The following is an 18,570-nucleotide window of genomic DNA, read 5'->3' on the forward strand; positions in this document are numbered from 1 at the left end:
TCTCCTGTGTCTGAATGCTGCTTGCTTTGTGCTTTGTGGGACTCTGCATGATGAGAGTTAGTCATTAGGTGAATACGTCACGTCACATGTGATCTGTCACACCCCAAAACCGAGAATGGCGGAATACGTTCTGGGGTGGAGGACGTCATGTACAGTATCATAACAAAGCATAATAGTAAAGACAAGCAACAACATCCATTGCATTAAGATAATAATTGTAATACAAACGTGTTCACTACAAATGTTAGACACCAAAAATACAATCAAAATAGAGTGGAGTCTTATGTGTGCTCCGTCTTCTCGAAGGCTGCATCCGTACCTGTCTACTGATGACCTGAGAATACAAGTTATTTTGAAAATGTTTATCAGCATAAAGCTGGTGAGTTCATAAAGTATTTAGTGTCATTTCCTGTATAAAAATATTCACAATTATACATTTGTAAAAGAAAGTTTCGGTGTTTGAAAATTGTATGAGCCCTAGAAAACCCTATGTTTTCCAGAAAAAAAAGTAGTCTTCACCAAGACCCGATGGTTTGTTTGTTCCTTTGATAATGTACAAGTTTTCCCAGTATTTAATAGTTTGAAAACATAGTTTGACTTTATCCATGTATAGTAATGAGAAAAATGTTTTACCCCAACAGTATCACTGTCGGCCATATGTAATGAAATGCAGACTCCAGGTAGTATTAAACATACAATACTCCTCAGGGAGTCCGTTGCCTTTAATTCTTATAGTATTAATTAATGGTTTGAATGTGAACTCGTACGTAACCATGCTGATTGACGATCGAATCCCTTTGACCCTCCGAGTCATATGTAGATGTGACATTTTGTCACCCCTGGGCCTAGACGGCTCGGACTGTAGCTAGCAGTCGGGATGTGGGAGTGTCTGTCCCGTATAGATCTATACACATAATGCCCACTCTCCCTCCAGGAGACTCTGGTTACGCGGTGATAGCACAAAGATGTGTCGTATCGAGAAATAGTATGTCACATTCTATTTTAGTAAGTTCTCTTGTATAGTATGTAGTGTTCTCTTTGTATAGTACATAATGTTCTCTTTGTATAGTATATAGTGCTCTCTTGTATATAATGTAGTGTTCTCTTGTATAGTATGTAGTGTTCTCTTGTATAGTACATAGCATGTATTGACTCACAACTGAACTGACTCTAGTAGTTGTCATGGCAATAGTAGTAGTGAGTATTATCCCTTAACTATACCTATTATAGTTAAATAGTATTGTTGGTTGCATGTCCTTGATATCCAAAGGAATTGAACTGATATGAAAACTTTTATATCTGACACAAATATATGAGATATATAACCAAGAATTCAACGAGAGTCGGAATAATAACAAGATACCCTAAGCCCACAATCAAACAAGAACAGGAAGTAAGGTGAGTTACTAGTCCTAAGTCCTTCAAGTCTTACTTATATAAATATAATGGTGTAGATATGGTTTGGGAATAAAAATAGTTTAAAAGAGTTTTGGAGAATAGTTTTTAAAGTGATTTAACCTGAAAATGAATTTGGTAAGCATTTGGAAACAGTTTAATTGGCAATATAGTTGAAAACATAGAAAACCCCTTTTTGGTGGTATAAACAGTTAATAGTGTAGAAAATCCTTTTGGTTGCAAGTTATAATTCACATGCGATTGTTACTATAACTTAGTTGGTTCAACTTGTATTCCCCCCCATAAAACAGTTAAAAACATTTAGAAAGGTTCATTTAGGGGTATGAATTCACCTGTAGTGAGTGAAGTGGATGGAAACGCCGGGTAGGATGCTAGGTGTCACGTGAGGACGTGAACACACACACGGATCCTATGTAACATGTAGTGATGTATAAAGTATCTAATTAGTTGTGTAATCACTAATTAAGTGAGTAAAGGCACTTTAATGTATGAAAACACTTTGTTTCAAGTGTTAGGAGTGCTAAATGTGGCATCTAAGGAGTGTATGGCCTCACTATGGAGTTTACACTTCACTTGGACACACTTAAGTGTGTTTACGGTTGGGAGACCATTTCCCCCATGAGTTTACGGCCGTAAACTCATGGAAATGGCGAGTTTGTGTGTCTAAAGGGCTCATGCATCACAAGGAAGGCTTCTAGGATCAATTCAAAGGCTTGGGAAGTGATTAGGGTTCAAATGGGTACTCCCTTGGAGTTTACGGTCCTTGGACCACTCCTTGGGAGTTTACAGTCGTAAACTCTAGGAGTTTACGGTTGTAAACTCTTGGGTTTACGGCCGTAAACCCTTGACCACTTCAACCATTTCATGTTTCGAGGTCTTAGGATGATTTACACTAGTTTCTAGTTCATCAAACAAGCTAAGGAAGGGTTTAGGGGCATTAAAACACCATTTGAGGTGTTTACAGTTTTTGGGTTTACGGTTTTTGAATGTTCAAGAACCGTAAACTCAAGTTTATGGCCAAAAAGTCATGATCTTGGGTTCCTTTGTCCATGCATGCAAGTATCTAAGCTTTAGAGAAGGTTTGGAAGTGTTTTGGGGTTTCAAAACCCTCATATAGGAGTTTACGGTTTTGGGAGGCTCCCCAAACCGTAAACACATGCATGTTGGGTTACTTGGATGATCCAACTCGAAATAGCATGAATACTAAGCTAAAGATCAAGTTAGGAAGATTACCTTTGATTTTTGAGGCTTGAAAATGGTGTTCTTGAGCCAAACCCGATTTTAGAGAGAGAAAGTAGAGAGAGAAAGTTCCAAGGTGGGAAAAGGCTCTAAAGGTGGACACTTCTCCTTTTTATATGGCTGCCTAGTGGGGACCCACTACACACTGTCGTTTAAACGGTGCTAAATGTTTTTACTGGGTAAACTAACCGTAACCCGACTTAGTTGATTTTATCCCGTCATTATGTATTATTTATTTTAATAACTCAAAATGAATTATTTTAATAAATAAAAGTTAACGGAAAATTTTAATAGAACTAACTTTTATTAACGGAAACGGGTTACAGTGACGGAGTAAATTTCGGGTTGTCACATCATCCCCCCGTTAGAGGGAATTTCGTCCCGAAATTCAGAATTCAAGTAGTTACGTTATTACAACACAACTAAGCAAAGAGATGAGGATAGTTAAGTTTCATTTGATCCTCGCGCTCCCAAGTGAACTCTGGTCCTCGTTTGGCGTTCCAACGAACCTTCACAATCGGGATGCGGCTTTGCTTCGTTCGTTTGACCTCTCGGTCCATGATCTCCACGGGCTCTTCCACGAAGTTGAGGCTCTCATTGATCTCGATATCATCGAGTGGAATTATGAGAGTCTCATCGGATAGACACTTTTTCAAGTTTGAGACGTGGAAGGTAGGATGCACATTACTAAGTTCGCGGGGTAGATTGAGTTTGTAAGCTACGGGGCCGATTCTAGCGAGAATCTCAAAAGGCCCTATGTATCTTGGATTCAGCTTTCCACGCTTTCCGAAGCGTATCAAGCCTTTCTAGGGTGAGACTTTCAAAAGGACTCGGTCTCCCACCTGGAATTCCAAGGGTTTCCTCCGTTTGTATGCGTAGCTTTTCTGTCGGTCTCTTGATGCTTTAAGTCGTGCTCGGATTTGTAGGATCTTTTCGGTGGTTTCGCAGATGATTTCTGAACCGGAGAGAGTGCTGTCAGGAACTCGTCCCTTAGCTAATTGAGTGTCGCCTACCTCGGCCCAACACAGAGGGGATCTGCACTTTCGGCCGTATAGGGCTTCAAATGGAGCAGCTTTGATGCTTGTGTGATAACTGTTGTTGTAGGAGAACTCGACTAGGGGTAAGTGGGTATCCCACCCCTTACCAAAGTCGATTACACAGGCACGCATCATATCCTCCAAGGTTTGAATAGTTCTCTCACTCTGTCCATCGGTTTGAGGATGGTATGCTGTGCTCATATCCAGCTTAGTTCCAAGAGCCTTTTGTAGTGACTGCCAGAACCTCGAAGTGAACCTGCTATCCCGATCCGAAATAATGGACACAGGTACATCGTGCAGTCGAACTACCTCTTGGATGTAGATTCGCGTGAGTCTCTCCATTTTGAAGTTTTCCCTGATAGGAATGAAGTGGGCGGATTTGGTTAACCGGTCGACAATTACCCAAATGGTGTCGTACCCACTCAGATATTTGGGCAATTTGGTAATGAAATCCATAGTAATTCTCTCCCACTTCCATTCAGGTATCTCTGGCTGTTGGAGAAGACCCGAGGTGTCACACCCCGATCCTTGTCGGAATCGATCAAGGCGTGATATATTGTTCAAAGTCTCATGACAACTATGTTATAATATGATTAGATTCAATTAAGTACTAAGTATGCAAACAAGATCCACAACATACAAATACATATCCAAATACGAACAACATTTATTACATCAAATTTAAATTGTCTTGTGGATTTCTAAGGCACAACCTATTTTTCATCATTCTTCATTCTTCAAATCTGCACCATGGGTAAAAACAGGTCAACTACGAGAGTTGGTGAGTAATCAAATTTTAGTAGAGAAAATTGTGAAGTTGAAACATTTATAATTTGAAATTTGTTTTCTTTTGAAGTCGCCAAACAATTGTATTTGAGATAAATGTTTATAAATCAAAAATTGATTAACAATTGATAACAACAACAATAAGTCCTCACCCTATATATATATATATATATATATATATATATATATATATATATATATATATATATATATATATATATGTATATATATATAAATATATATAGGATGGAGCATCTAATCATCATACACACTCAACCACGTGTGATCAATCACCTTAGCGTCCCAAGGCGGGGTGGTCAACCCAATAGCGCTATTATTGTCCATAACGTACCTCAAGAATACGGGCATAGTCATGGAGATTAGACTAAAAATAATAATGCACTACAAGTACATGTAGCGTAAACAAACAATAATTATACAATTAATGATTCACGTATAAATGTCCCAACAATGTCTCAATTGTGATAAAACAATAAAATGAAGTTGAAATATATTAGAACCACATAATACACCCCAAAAGTATTGAAAATTATAAAGTATGGGGTAGATTACTCACTTTAGTCCAAAAACGAAATGCGTGTGTCGTACGATAGACGATTCGGGTCAAAATGGCGTAGAACCTAATATAATTAATAGTTTTTGGTTTAGGAACTGCTAAACAAGAATGAAGTATTAATACAAATAATTAGACACTTATTCTTATATTAGATGAATTAACAATAATTCATTTTGATTATAATATTAAGTTATTATTTGTTAAATGAATTTTAAATTGAATTACTTACTTTGCATAATTAATTTATATTTTCAATTTAGGCTAGATTTTAATAATTTCTTATTAAAATAATAACTTGCCTAATTATAATTATTTATAGATTTTAACAATTATTTATATGAAATAATCATTAAAATGCATTTTTACATGCTTAAATACTTAGGAAAATAGTTTTAAATAGTAAACAGTATTGAAAAATTATGAAATTATTAGGAAATCATTATTTCATACAATATGAATTACTGTAAAATTTGTATATTTTTCTGAACTGTTTTAGTATTTATTTAATATTTTAATGATTAAACAACACAAAATTCGAGAAAAATAGTAAATGATTCTCAAAAAATCTGTAAAATTAACCATAGTTTTATAACATGATGTAGAGCCCAGTGTATAAGTTTCAGATATTTTTTACTATGGGAAGTATTTTTTATATATTTCATTATTAATTAATCAATAAAATCATAAATAATAGTAAACAGTAATATAAATGCATGAAACTTCATATATCATGTTTAATCAGTATACAAGTCATCCCAGAATTTTCTCAGAATTTATTGAATGCAACAAGTATTTTATGTGAATTATTGCCCTACTTTATTGAAATAATTATGATAATTCAATAAAAATAAGTTATTTTCTGAAAATTTCCAGAACTTCTTATTTTATTGATGGTATTCTGAGAAAAATTAGGTTTATGAAAAAAATGAGTTTTAGATATTTTGGTGGATTTAATTTGTTTCTTGTATGAATTTGAAACTTTTAACAACATACCTTGATGGATGCTTCAAGAGGGATGAAGATTTGAGTATAATAGATTGTTCTTGGATGGAATATGAGTATTCTTGGAGGAAATTTCGAGATTGAGAGTGAGAGAAAGAATAGAGAAGATTTAAGTGGTGAAGAGAATAATGTGTTGGGAGAAAAAGGAAAGGAAAGTGGATGGGAGGTGTGAGTGGGAGACCATGGGAATAATCTTTTTGCTTTTGGTGGTCTTCATAATTTCCCACTAACACAAGCATCTTTTACATAATTAATATATGAGTTTTATAAAATTTAAAGTAAAGTTTATAAAAAATAGAGTTTTATAAAATTTAATGTAAAGTTTATAAAAATGGAGTTTTATAAAAGATAGGTTATTATTTGATTATAACAATCTACTTTGATTTGAAGTTTAATTAGAGAATTCAAGTTTGATTCTTTTAATTTAATTAGAGCATTATACTTTGATTTTATTTTAATATGGTATCATAATTTACTTTGATTATAGTTATAACGTTGTACAATACTATGTTGCTATTAACGTCAAGTTATATCGTATTGCATGGGTTTTGATCCTATTAGCGTCAAGTAATCTTGAGTAGGGTTTATTAAATTTCCAATTGGGTTGGGTTGACCCGAATCCATTTTAGGCGGATGTCACAGTCTCCCCTACTTTAGGAAATTTCGTCCCGAAATTTAAGAAGAGAGTACCTTAAGAGAAAAGTTGTGGGTATTTGGTACGCATATGATCCTCACGCTCCCATGTATACTCAGGTCCACGTGCCGACTGCCACCTGACCTTAACCAGGGGAATGCGACTTATTTTGAGTTGCTTTTCCTTTCGGTCGGCAATTTCCAAGGGTTTCTCGGTAAATTGCATTGTCTCGTCGATTTGGATATCCTCGAGAGGAACATGAAGATTCTCGTCTGCTAAACACTTCTTGAGGTTGGCTATATGAAATACTGGGTGAACTTTCTTAAGCTCTGTTGGTAGATCCAACTCGTAGGCTACTGGTCCGATCCTTTTTATGATCTTAAACGGGCCTACATAGCGTGGTGCCAATTTACCCTTGCGTCCAAATCGAACCACACCTTTCCATGGGGACACTTTTAACATGACCATGTCACCTACGGTAAATTCAAGCGGTTTGCGTCGCTTATCGGCATAACTCTTTTGTCGGCTACGAGATGTGAGAAGGTTATCGCAAATCTGAGTGATTTTGTCGGTTGTTTCCTGGATAAGCTCAGGACCAACGATTGGAGAATCCACTGTTGCGCGAATCACGTGGGACTCACCGATTTCATGCCAGCAAATAGGAGATCGGCATTTACGGCCATACAATGCCTCAAATGGTGGCATCTTGATGCTAGAATGATAACTGTTATTATAGGAGAATTCCACCAACGGTAAATGAGAGTCCCAGTTTCCTCCGAAATCCAAGACACACGCCCTCAACATATCTTCGAGTGTTTGAATTGTCCTCTCAGATTGACCATCGGTCTGAGGATGATAGGCGGTACTGAGATCGAGGCGGGTTCCCATGGCTGTTTGAAGTGATTGCCAAAACCGTGAGAGAAATCTCCCATCACGATCTGAAATGATGCTGAGAGGAATGCCATGCCGACTAACTATCTCGTTGATGTAAATCCGAGCAAGTTTTTCGACTTTGAAATTTTCCCGGATGGGAAGGAAATGAGCGGATTTGGTCAAACGGTCAATGATTATCCAAATGCTGTCGTGTCCTTTTGTGGTACGGGGAAGTTTGGTTACGAAATCCATGGCGATCGCTTCCCATTTCCACCTGGGGATTTCTGGTTGGACCAATAGTCCGGAGGGTCGTTGATGTTCTACTTTGACCCTGGAACATGTAAGACATTTGGCCACGAATAAAGCAATATCCTTTTTCATTCCCGACCACCAATAATTGGTTCTCAGGCCATGATACATCTTGTCAGTGCCCGGATGAATGGAATATCGGGTTTTATGGATTTCTTCCATCAGGAATATGCGAAGATTGTCACGATCTGGGATCCAGATGCGATCTTGATAATAGAAAATACCATCAGATTTGGTTTCCAACTCCCCATCAATTCCCGTGGGCATGTCATTTTCGGTAATTGCCGAGTGTTGGGCTCCTCGAATTCGGTCGCTGAGATTGGACAAGATAGGAGAACATATTAGATGAAATGCATGGGCATGTTCTTTTCGGCTTAACGCGTCGGCTACGACGTTTGCCTTGCCCGGATGATAGCGTATTTCACACTCGTAATCATTTAGGAGTTCGACCCATCGTCTTTGCCTCATATTGAGTTCCTTTTGATTAAGAATATGTTGCAAGCTCTTGTGGTCGGTGAAAATTACGCATTTAGTGCCGTAAAGGTAATGCCTCCAAATTTTAAGAGCGAAAATCACGGCACCGAGCTCCAAATCATGAGTCGTATAATTCCTTTCGTGGATTTTGAGTTGTCGTGATGCGTAAGCTATAACCTTTCCCCTTTGCATCAAAACACAACCTAGACCGAGATTGGAGGCATCGCAGAATACCACGAAATCTTCGGATCCTTCAGGGAGTGTAAGAATCGGAGCGTCACACAAACTTTGTTTAAGGGTTTGGAAAGCGTATTCCTGCTTGGGTCCCCAATCAAATGGTGTACCCTTGCAAGTGAGAGAAGTAAGCGGTAAAGCAATCTTTGAGAAATTTGAAATGAAACGCCGGTAATAGCCGGCTAAACCAAGGAAGGACCGAATTTCCTTGGGGGTACGGGGGGCTTTCCAATTCTGGACTGCTTCAACTTTTGCGGGATCGACTAAAATACCCTTGTCACTTACAATATGACCAAGGAATTGTACCTCATTTAACCAAAACTCACATTTCGAAAATTTGGCGTAGAGCCGATTTCCTTGCAACGTTTGGAGAGTTAGGCGAAGGTGTCTTTCATGCTCTGCCCTTGTCTTGGAGTAAATGAGGATGTCATCAATAAAGACGATAACAAAATGGTCGAGATAAGGTTTAAATACCCGATTCATCAAGTCCATGAATACGGCAGGGGCATTTGTTAGGCCGAAAGGCATTACGGTGAACTCGTAATGACCATAGCGGGTTCGGAAAGCGGTTTTGGGGATGTCTTCTTCCCGTACTCGAAGTTGGTGATAACCTGAGCGAAGGTCAATTTTTGAGAAGCATGAAGCTCCTTGAAGCTGATCAAAAAGGTCGTCGATCCGAGGTAACGGATATCGGTTCTTGATGGTTAATTTATTTAACTCCCGATAATCGATACACATACGAAACGAACCATCTTTCTTTTTGATGAAGAGAACTGGGGCTCCCCAGGGTGAAGTACTAGGGCGGATAAATCCCTTATCGGTTAGTTCTTGGAGCTGACTTGCCAATTCTTGCATCTCGGTTGGAGCCAACCGATATGGAGACTTGGCTATGGGAGTAGCCTCAGGAACAAGTTCGATGCGGAACTCTAGCTCACGTACTGGAGGGAGTCCAGATACATCATCAGGAAAGACGTCGGGAAAGTCTCGTACTATCGGAATATCTTCGATCTTCTTTTCTTTGACCTTTGTTTCCACCACATGAGCTAAGAAAGCCATATATTCTTTTCGTAGATATGATCGAGCTTGAGTACATGACATAAGACTAAGCTTTTTCGAATGAGTCTCGCCATAAATACGAAGACTTTGACCGTCGGCGAGAGGAATACGAATGAACTTATCATAACATACTATTTCAGCATGGTTTTGGGACAGCCAATCTATTCCTACGATGATGTCGAAGCTACCAAGTTCCATAGGAACTAAATTGACAGAAAATTTATGACCGGAAAAATCGAAAGTGCAATCTTGGATGACTGCATTGAGTGAAACGTATTTTCCATCGGCGACTTCTACGGTAAAGTACTCATTAAGAATCGTGCGAGGTGTGTGAAGTATGGGCTCAAATTCCAAAGACACAAAACTTTTATCGGCACCTGAATCAAAAAGTACTGACGCGTAGCAGTTATTTATGAGAAACGTACCATTTACGACCTTGTTATCGGTCTTCGCTTGGGTTGCGGTAATGACAAAGGCTCGGCCTTTGGGAGCTGGAACCTGCATTGTTGGATTTGCCTGGGCTTGGGTGTTGATGATATTGACTAGCCTAGGACACGCGTTTTTGAAATGGGTGGGGTCACCACAGTTGAAGCATGTTCCAGTTGGATACCGGGTTTGTGTTTGCTGATTTGAGGGTAGATAGAGTGGTCGCTGAGTTTTTGGTGCACGACATGTGTCCGCCAAGTGGCCATAGCGACCACAATTCGTACAGAGGCGACACGGGCTAGTGGTCATATGGTGATAGTTACAGTGGTTACAGAGGGGGTGAGGTCCGGTATACGGCTTTTTATTTGGTTGGGCTGGTGGGGTGACTTGGGTGATAGGAGTAGCAGGGGTAATAACAGCATGGTTGTGGTGATGACTTTTCCGCTTCTTTTTGTCATGTCGGTGGGAGGACTCGGACTTGACAATTTGGGGGGTCTCAGGGGTCGACTTTTCAGTTGACACCTTTGAACCCTTGCGTGGGAGGACACCATCGTTCACATTGTCCTCGTTGAGTTGACCTGCTATTTCAATGGCAGATTCTAGGGTAGATGGCCTGCTGCTGGTCACCGAATCACGGATCTGGCGTGGTAACCCTTTGATGTAGCGGCGTATTGCAGTTTTCATAGGTTGAACCATGTGAGGTAGGAGTCTCGAGAGATCATGGAATCTATTGGTGTAGGTCGCGTTGTCGCCTCCCTCCTGTTTCAGATTCCAGAATTCATCCTCGAGAGTTTGCAATTCGCTGTCAGGGCAGAACTTCTCCATCATGCGTTCTTTTAGTTTTGACCAGGTCATTCCCAAGGCAACAACCTCTCCCTTTGCCCGTTTTTCTAGGTTCCACCATGTGAGAGCATGACCTAGGAGGCACCCTGTAGCATGACGGACCATCAGGTCCTCAGGACACTCGCTATGGATGAAAGTACTCTCCATTTCTTCAATCCATGTGAGGAGTGCGGTGGCACCATCGGTGCCTTTGAAGTAAGGCGGATTGCAGTTACGAAAGTGCTTAAACGAGCAACGAGGAGTTGTTGCTGGAGCTTGTGGCTGAAGAGAATGAAGTTGGGTTGCAATTGTTGGGATGACGTTTGCTACCTCCTTGGCGACCAGGGCAGCTAGCCTTCTGCTGTTGCGAGCAGCGTATGGGGGTCGTAATGCCATCTACGAGAAACACGCATATGGACTTGTGAGTTATTTGTAAATTGATTATGGAAATAAAGTTTTTTAGACATTGTTGGGTAAAATAATTGTAAAACACTTGTTGGGCCATGGTTAGGAGTGTTGGGCACCTTTTGGGCTTTCCATGGTTACTAAATGTGAAACATGTAGCACTTGCGTGGGCCCCCACAAAACTAAGTTTTCACATTTCTTTCCCACTTCTAGGCCCATTAGGGAACTTAATAGTCCAATGAGTTAGCCATTTTGGAGTGTATCCTTTCGGATATGTTTGATAAGGTCGGGTATTTTGATGGCTCAAAAGTAATGTGAATGACACGCTTTGGCCTATAGGTTTGGGAACTCTCGCCTTTGGTCCCCAGATAAGCAAACTGGTCCCTCGGTTGATTGGGATGTATACGAATGCTTACCTAGTCAGGACTTTCGGGCTACCGGCACCTCCCCCTTCCAGTTACTACGCGTCCATTACTATGATCCTACCCAACTAGAGTGGATGACTTTGAATTTCCTATGAGCTCTAAGGAATACATATAAGTATATACATTTTGTTAAACAACTTGAGTATGTGTGTGATTTTCAAAGAAAGTGAAGAATATTCACAAGTGTATGCACACATATAAGTGTCAGGAGTAATATGTATGCACATAAGGGAGCAATTAACACACAAAGGTATTCCTAGGATTTTCTAAGTGCGAATTGCATACAGTTGTGTGTGCATTTTATAAACTAGCATACGAGAGGACCCTAGAGGCTATAGACTAGGTCAAGGCAATTAACCTAATTCCCTATAGTCAAGGGCTCTGATACCAATCTGTCACACCCCGATCCTTGTCGGAATCGATCAAGGCGTGATATATTGTTCAAAGTCTCATGACAACTATGTTATAATATGATTAGATTCAATTAAGTACTAAGTATGCAAACAAGATCCACAACATACAAATACATATCCAAATACGAACAACATTTATTACATCAAATTTAAATTGTCTTGTGGATTTCTAAGGCACAACCTATTTTTCATCATTCTTCATTCTTCAAATCTGCACCATGGGTAAAAACAGGTCAACTACGAGAGTTGGTGAGTAATCAAATTTTAGTAGAGAAAATTGTGAAGTTGAAACATTTATAATTTGAAATTTGTTTTATTTTGAAGTCGCCAAACAATTGTATTTGAGATAAATGTTTATAAATCAAAAATTGATTAACAATTGATAACAACAACAATAAGTCCTCACCCTATATATATATATATATATATATATATATATATATATATATATATATGTATATATATATAAATATATATAGGATGGAGCATCTAATCATCATACACACTCAACCACGTGTGATCAATCACCTTAGCGTCCCAAGGCGGGGTGGTCAACCCAATAGCGCTATTATTGTCCATAACGTACCTCAAGAATACGGGCATAGTCATGGAGATTAGACTAAAAATAATAATGCACTACAAGTACATGTAGCGTAAACAAACAATAATTATACAATTAATGATTCACGTATAAATGTCCCAACAATGTCTCAATTGTGATAAAACAATAAAATGAAGTTGAAATATATTAGAACCACATGATACACCCCAAAAGTATTGAAAATTATAAAGTATGGGGTAGATTACTCACTTTAGTCCAAAAACGAAATGCGTGTGTCGTACGATAGACGATTCGGGTCAAAATGGCGTAGAACCTAATATAATTAATAGTTTTTGGTTTAGGAACTGCTAAACAAGAATGAAGTATTAATACAAATAATTAGACACTTATTCTTATATTAGATGAATTAACAATAATTCATTTTGATTATAATATTAAGGTATTATTTGTTAAATGAATTTTAAATTGAATTACTTACTTTGCATAATTAATTTATATTTTCAATTTAGGCTAGATTTTAATAATTTCTTATTAAAATAATAACTTGCCTAATTATAATTATTTATAGATTTTAACAATTATTTATATGAAATAATCATTAAAATGCATTTTTACATGCTTAAATACTTAGGAAAATAGTTTTAAATAGTAAACAGTATTGAAAAATTATGAAATTATTAGGAAATCATTATTTCATACAATATGAATTACTGTAAAATTTGTATATTTTTCTGAACTGTTTTAGTATTTATTTAATATTTTAATGATTAAACAACACAAAATTCGAGAAAAATAGTAAATGATTCTCAAAAAATCTATAAAATTAACCATAGTTTTATAACATGATGTAGAGCCCAGTGTATAAGTTTCAGATATTTTTTACTATGGGAAGTATTTTTTATATATTTCATTATTAATTAATCAATAAAATCATAAATAATAGTAAACAGTAATATAAATGCATGAAACTTCATATATCATGTTTAATCAGTATACAAGTCATCCCAGAATTTTCTCAGAATTTATTGAATGCAACAAGTATTTTATGTGAATTATTGCCCTACTTTATTGAAATAATTATGATAATTCAATAAAAATAAGTTATTTTCTGAAAATTTCCAGAACTTCTTATTTTATTGATGGTATTCTGAGAAAAATCAGGTTTATGAAAAAAATGAGTTTTAGATATTTTGGTGGATTTAATTTGTTTCTTGTATGAATTTGAAACTTTTAACAACATACCTTGATGGATGCTTCAAGAGGGATGAAGATTTGAGTATAATAGATTGTTCTTGGATGGAATATGAGTATTCTTGGAGGAAATTTCGAGATTGAGAGTGAGAGAAAGAATAGAGAAGATTTAAGTGGTGAAGAGAATAATGTGTTGGGAGAAAAAGGAAAGGAAAGTGGATGGGAGGTGTGAGTGGGAGACCATGGGAATAATCTTTTTGCTTTTGGTGGTCTTCATAATTTCCCACTAACACAAGCATCTTTTACATAATTAATATAAGAGTTTTATAAAATTTAAAGTAAAGTTTATAAAAAATAGAGTTTTATAAAATTTAATGTAAAGTTTATAAAAATGGAGTTTTATAAAAGATAGGTTATTATTTGATTATAACAATCTACTTTGATTTGAAGTTTAATTAGAGAATTCAAGTTTGATTCTTTTAATTTAATTAGAGCATTATACTTTGATTTTATTTTAATATGGTATCATAATTTACTTTGATTATAGTTATAACGTTGTACAATACTATGTTGCTATTAACGTCAAGTTATATCGTATTGCATGGGTTTTGATCCTATTAGCGTCAAGTAATCTTGAGTAGGGTTTATTAAATTTCCAATTGGGTTGGGTTGACCCGAATCCATTTTAGGCGGATGTCACACGAGGGTTTCTGGTATTCGACCTTGACCTTAGCGCAAGTAAGGCACTTATTCACGAAGGTAGCGATTTCCGCTTTCATGTTAGGCCACCAGTACGATTTCTTGAGATCCAGGTACATCTTATCTGAACCTGGGTGAATGGAATATCGAGTGTTGTGCGCTTCTTTCATGACCAAGTCTTTGAAGCCACCGTGTCGTGGTGTCCAGATCCGGTCCATGAGGTAGTAAGCTCCGTCATCCTCGACTACTAGATTTTTATCCATTCCTCGCAGGGACTCTCCCCCCACATTTTCCGGTTTCAAAGCTTCAAGCTGTGCTCCCTTAATTTGTGCGGGTAGGTGCGAATGGATAGTCATGGTTAGGGACTTGACTCTTCGCCCAGAATATTCCTTCCGACTTAGGGCGTCTGCTACTACATTGGCTTTACCCGGGTGGTAACGAATTTCACATTCGTAGTCATTGAGTAGCTCGACTGACCGTCGTTGTCTCATGTTGAGCTCCTTCTGGTTGAAGATGTGCTGGAGGCTTTTGTGGTCGGTATAGATGGTGCTCTTTGTACCATACAGATAGTGTCTCCATATCTTTAGGGCGAACACAACCGCTCCTAGCTCGAGGTCGTGCGTGGTGTAGTTGACTTCGTGTGTCTTCAGCTGTCTTGAGGCGTAGTCAATGACCTTACCTCGTTGCATCAGAACACAGCCGAGCCCCTGATTGGATGCATCGCAATATACTATGAAGTTTTCTGTCCCTTCGGGGAGGGACATTATCGGCGCGGTGCACAAGGCTCGCTTCAGGGTTCGGAATGCCTTCTCTTGTTTTTCTTCCCAGTCAAAGACCATGCCTTTCTGGGTCAATGCCGTAAGAGGCTTCGCAATCCGAGAGAAATTCTGAATGAATCTTCGGTAGTAGCCAGCGAGGCCTAGAAATTGGCGAATTTCTGTTGGCGTCTTCGGTGCTGACCAGTTCTCAATAGCTTTAATCTTGGATGGGTCCACGTGGATTCCTTCTTTGCTAACCACGTGTCCTAAGAATTCGACTCTTCGGATCCAAAATTCGCATTTTGAGAACTTTGCGTAAAGCTTCTCCGATCGTAGAGTTTCCAGGACCTGACGCAGATGATCGCTATGCTCTTCCTCACTTCTAGAGTAGATAAGTATATCATCAATGAAGACGATGACGAACTGATCCAAGTAAGGACGACATACTCTATTCATCAAGTCCATGAAGACTGCGGGCGCATTGGTCAGCCCGAACGGCATCACTACGAACTCGTAGTGCCCGTAACGAGTCCGGAAGGCTGTCTTCGGAACATCCTCCTCGAGCACTCGCAACTGGTGATACCCGGACCTTAGATCAATTTTGGAAAAGAAACTCGCCCCTTGCAGTTGATCAAATAAATCGTCTATACGAGGAAGGGGATAACGGTTCTTGATTGTCAGCTTGTTGAGTTATCTGTAGTCGATGCTCATGCGGAACGATCCGTCTTTCTTCTTTACGAACAAGACTGGTGCTCCCCAGGGTGAGAAGCTTGGTCTTATAAAGCCCTTGTTGAGCAGTTCGTTAAGTTGGCCGGATAGTTCTTGCATCTCAGCAGGCGCTAGACGATAGGGCGCCTTTGCTACGGGGGTTGCTCCTGGGATTAAGTCGATTCGGAACTCGACTTGACGTTTAGGAGGTAAACCTGGGAGTTCCTCTGGAAAGATGTCAGGGAAGTCGCACACGACGGGGAAATCTTTTAGTTCTTTCGTTTTCCGGCTCGTGTCGACAACGTGTGCAAGGAATGCGCGATATTCCTTGCGCAAGTATTTCTGAGCTTGAATGCTCGAGATAATGCGAAGGCTCGTACCGGGTTTGTCTCCGTAGATCACCAGTGTTTCATTGTTGGGCAAGTTCAAACGGATGGCTTTATCGAAACACAGGATGTCGGTACGGTGGAGACTCAGCCAGTCCATGCCTATGATGACATCAAAGCTCTTGATCGCTACTGGTATGAGATCGATAGGAAACGAATGATTATCTAGCGTGAGGGTACAACCTATGTAGATTTCGTTAGAACTTTCCGTCTTGCCGTTAGCCATTTCTACGACGAAGGTTTCTTTCAGTGATTGCGGTGATTGTTTGAGTAAGTGTTTAAAGTTTTGATTTACGAAACTTCTTTCTGCCCCACTATCGAATATGATACAAGCATAAGAGTTATCGAGAAGGAACGTACCCATGACTACGGTGGGGTCTGCTACAGCCTCATTATGGCCAATAGCAAGTAGTCTACCTGCTCCTCCCGCGTTGCCAGTCTTTGGACAATTTCTTTTGAAATGTCCGACTTCGCCACAGCCATAGCAGGCCTGGATCGCTCCAGAACTGGGAATTTGGGAAATAGGTTTGGGAGGTGCTCTGCAGAACCGGATGGTGTGGCCCTTCCGGTCGCAATTGGTGCAGTGCATTTCACGGCATGGGCCGTTATGATGGAAGGCGCACTTATCGCACTTGGGTAGATTCCCCGGATATGTTTTGGCGGGCACAGGGGCAGTAGGAAGACTGACTGACAAAGGAGATTGTGCATTTGTATTTAGAGGTGTTTCAGGGATTGGTCGAACAGACAGAAGCGGTTCAGAAAGTTGTACCATACAAAGTTGAAAACGTTTTATCTGATAATGTTGAAGAGTGTCCAGAAGAAGAAACTGTGGCAGTGAATACGGCGGAAGAAAAAAATTTATATGAGTTTGGAAGACTGACTGACAAAACTTTGTCAGACGGTGAAGAGTCAAATGAAGGATGGTCAGAAGATGAGTTCACACACGGGAAAAAAGCTTCAGACATATTTTACGGTATGCCTCCCATACCTGATTGTCCTGATCCTATTGTTGAACCCGGACCATTTCACAGTTTAGGTCCAAATTATGATATGTTTGTTCGTTAAACATATGATAACAAACAACAACTAATATTTCCTTTGAGTCTTAAAGCAACCAGAGAAAAGTTTCAGTTTAAGACCAAACATTCTAACAAAAATCGTTATGAGGTATATTGTGAAATTGAGAACTGTTGTTGGCGTTTATATGCAAAACGCCTTGATCCTACTGATGAATTTGAAATCAGGACTTTCAACAACGTGCACACATGTTCGTCATTACAGATACACCCTAATCATAAGCATGCTAATAAAAAAGTGATGGGTACTATATTGCATGAGATTATGGGAAAAACTCGTTCCAAGGTTTGGAGGCCTAATGAAATATCAAGGGATTTGAATGCTTTGCTGGAAATCAATGTAGATTGCAAACAAGCTTGGCGTGCAAAACAATATGCTATGGAATTGTTGTTGGGATCCTCTGAAGAATGTTTTTCCAAACTTCCTATTTATTTTCACAATTTGAAGAGGCATAATCCCGGTACAGTGGCCTATATTCAAACAGATTCTGAAGATTGTTTCGAGTGTTGTTTTTATGCCATTGGGAGCACGGTAAATACAAAAAACTTGTTGTTATTCAATAAAAAAAACAAATTTTAAACAAAATATAGAGTGTTTATGTGTTCCATTTTAATATATTGTAGATACGAGCATTCAAACGTTTTTGTCGTAAAGTTATAATTATGGATGGTGCTCATTTGAAGGGTGATTTTAAGGGAACCATATTGCATACAGTAGCTATGGATGGGAACAACCAGATACTGCCCCTTGCGCACGAAATATGCAAAAAAGAGAGTGGTCTTACTTGGACATGGTTTCTTGAAAAGTTGTATGAATGTGTTGGTGATTGTCAAGAATTGACTTTTGTCACTGATAGGGCCGATGCAATTCGGGTTAGTATTGAAAATGTTTTCCCACATGCTCATCATGACGTGTGTGATTTTCATCTACTAGGAAACATAGTACACAGGTTTGGGAAAATGATAAAACAAAAGTGTTGTTTTGGAGGCTTGTGAAAGCTTACAAAAGAAATGTTTTTGAAGAATTGTTGTATATATTTAGTTCTACTAGGCCGCAAGTAG

General features: G+C 38.7%; 1 protein-coding gene across 1 annotated transcript; it reads left to right on the forward strand.

Moving 5' to 3' along the window:
• The first annotated feature begins 3,969 nt into the window (after window positions 1-3,969).
• LOC145112130 (uncharacterized) lies at window positions 3,970-18,504 on the forward strand. Its single transcript, XM_079048339.1, has 4 exons — window positions 3,970-3,979; window positions 17,151-17,405; window positions 17,544-18,040; window positions 18,133-18,504. Exons 1-4 carry the CDS (start codon window positions 3,970-3,972, stop codon window positions 18,502-18,504), a joined length of 1,134 nt encoding a protein of 377 aa, XP_078904465.1.
• Window positions 18,505-18,570: the final 66 nt, after the last annotated feature.

The sequence above is a fragment of the Lactuca virosa genome, chromosome 5, assembly GCF_052849685.1.
Source record: "Lactuca virosa cultivar CGN04683 chromosome 5, Lactuca_virosa_CGN04683_v6, whole genome shotgun sequence".
In the NCBI taxonomy this organism is placed as follows: domain Eukaryota; kingdom Viridiplantae; phylum Streptophyta; class Magnoliopsida; order Asterales; family Asteraceae; genus Lactuca; species Lactuca virosa.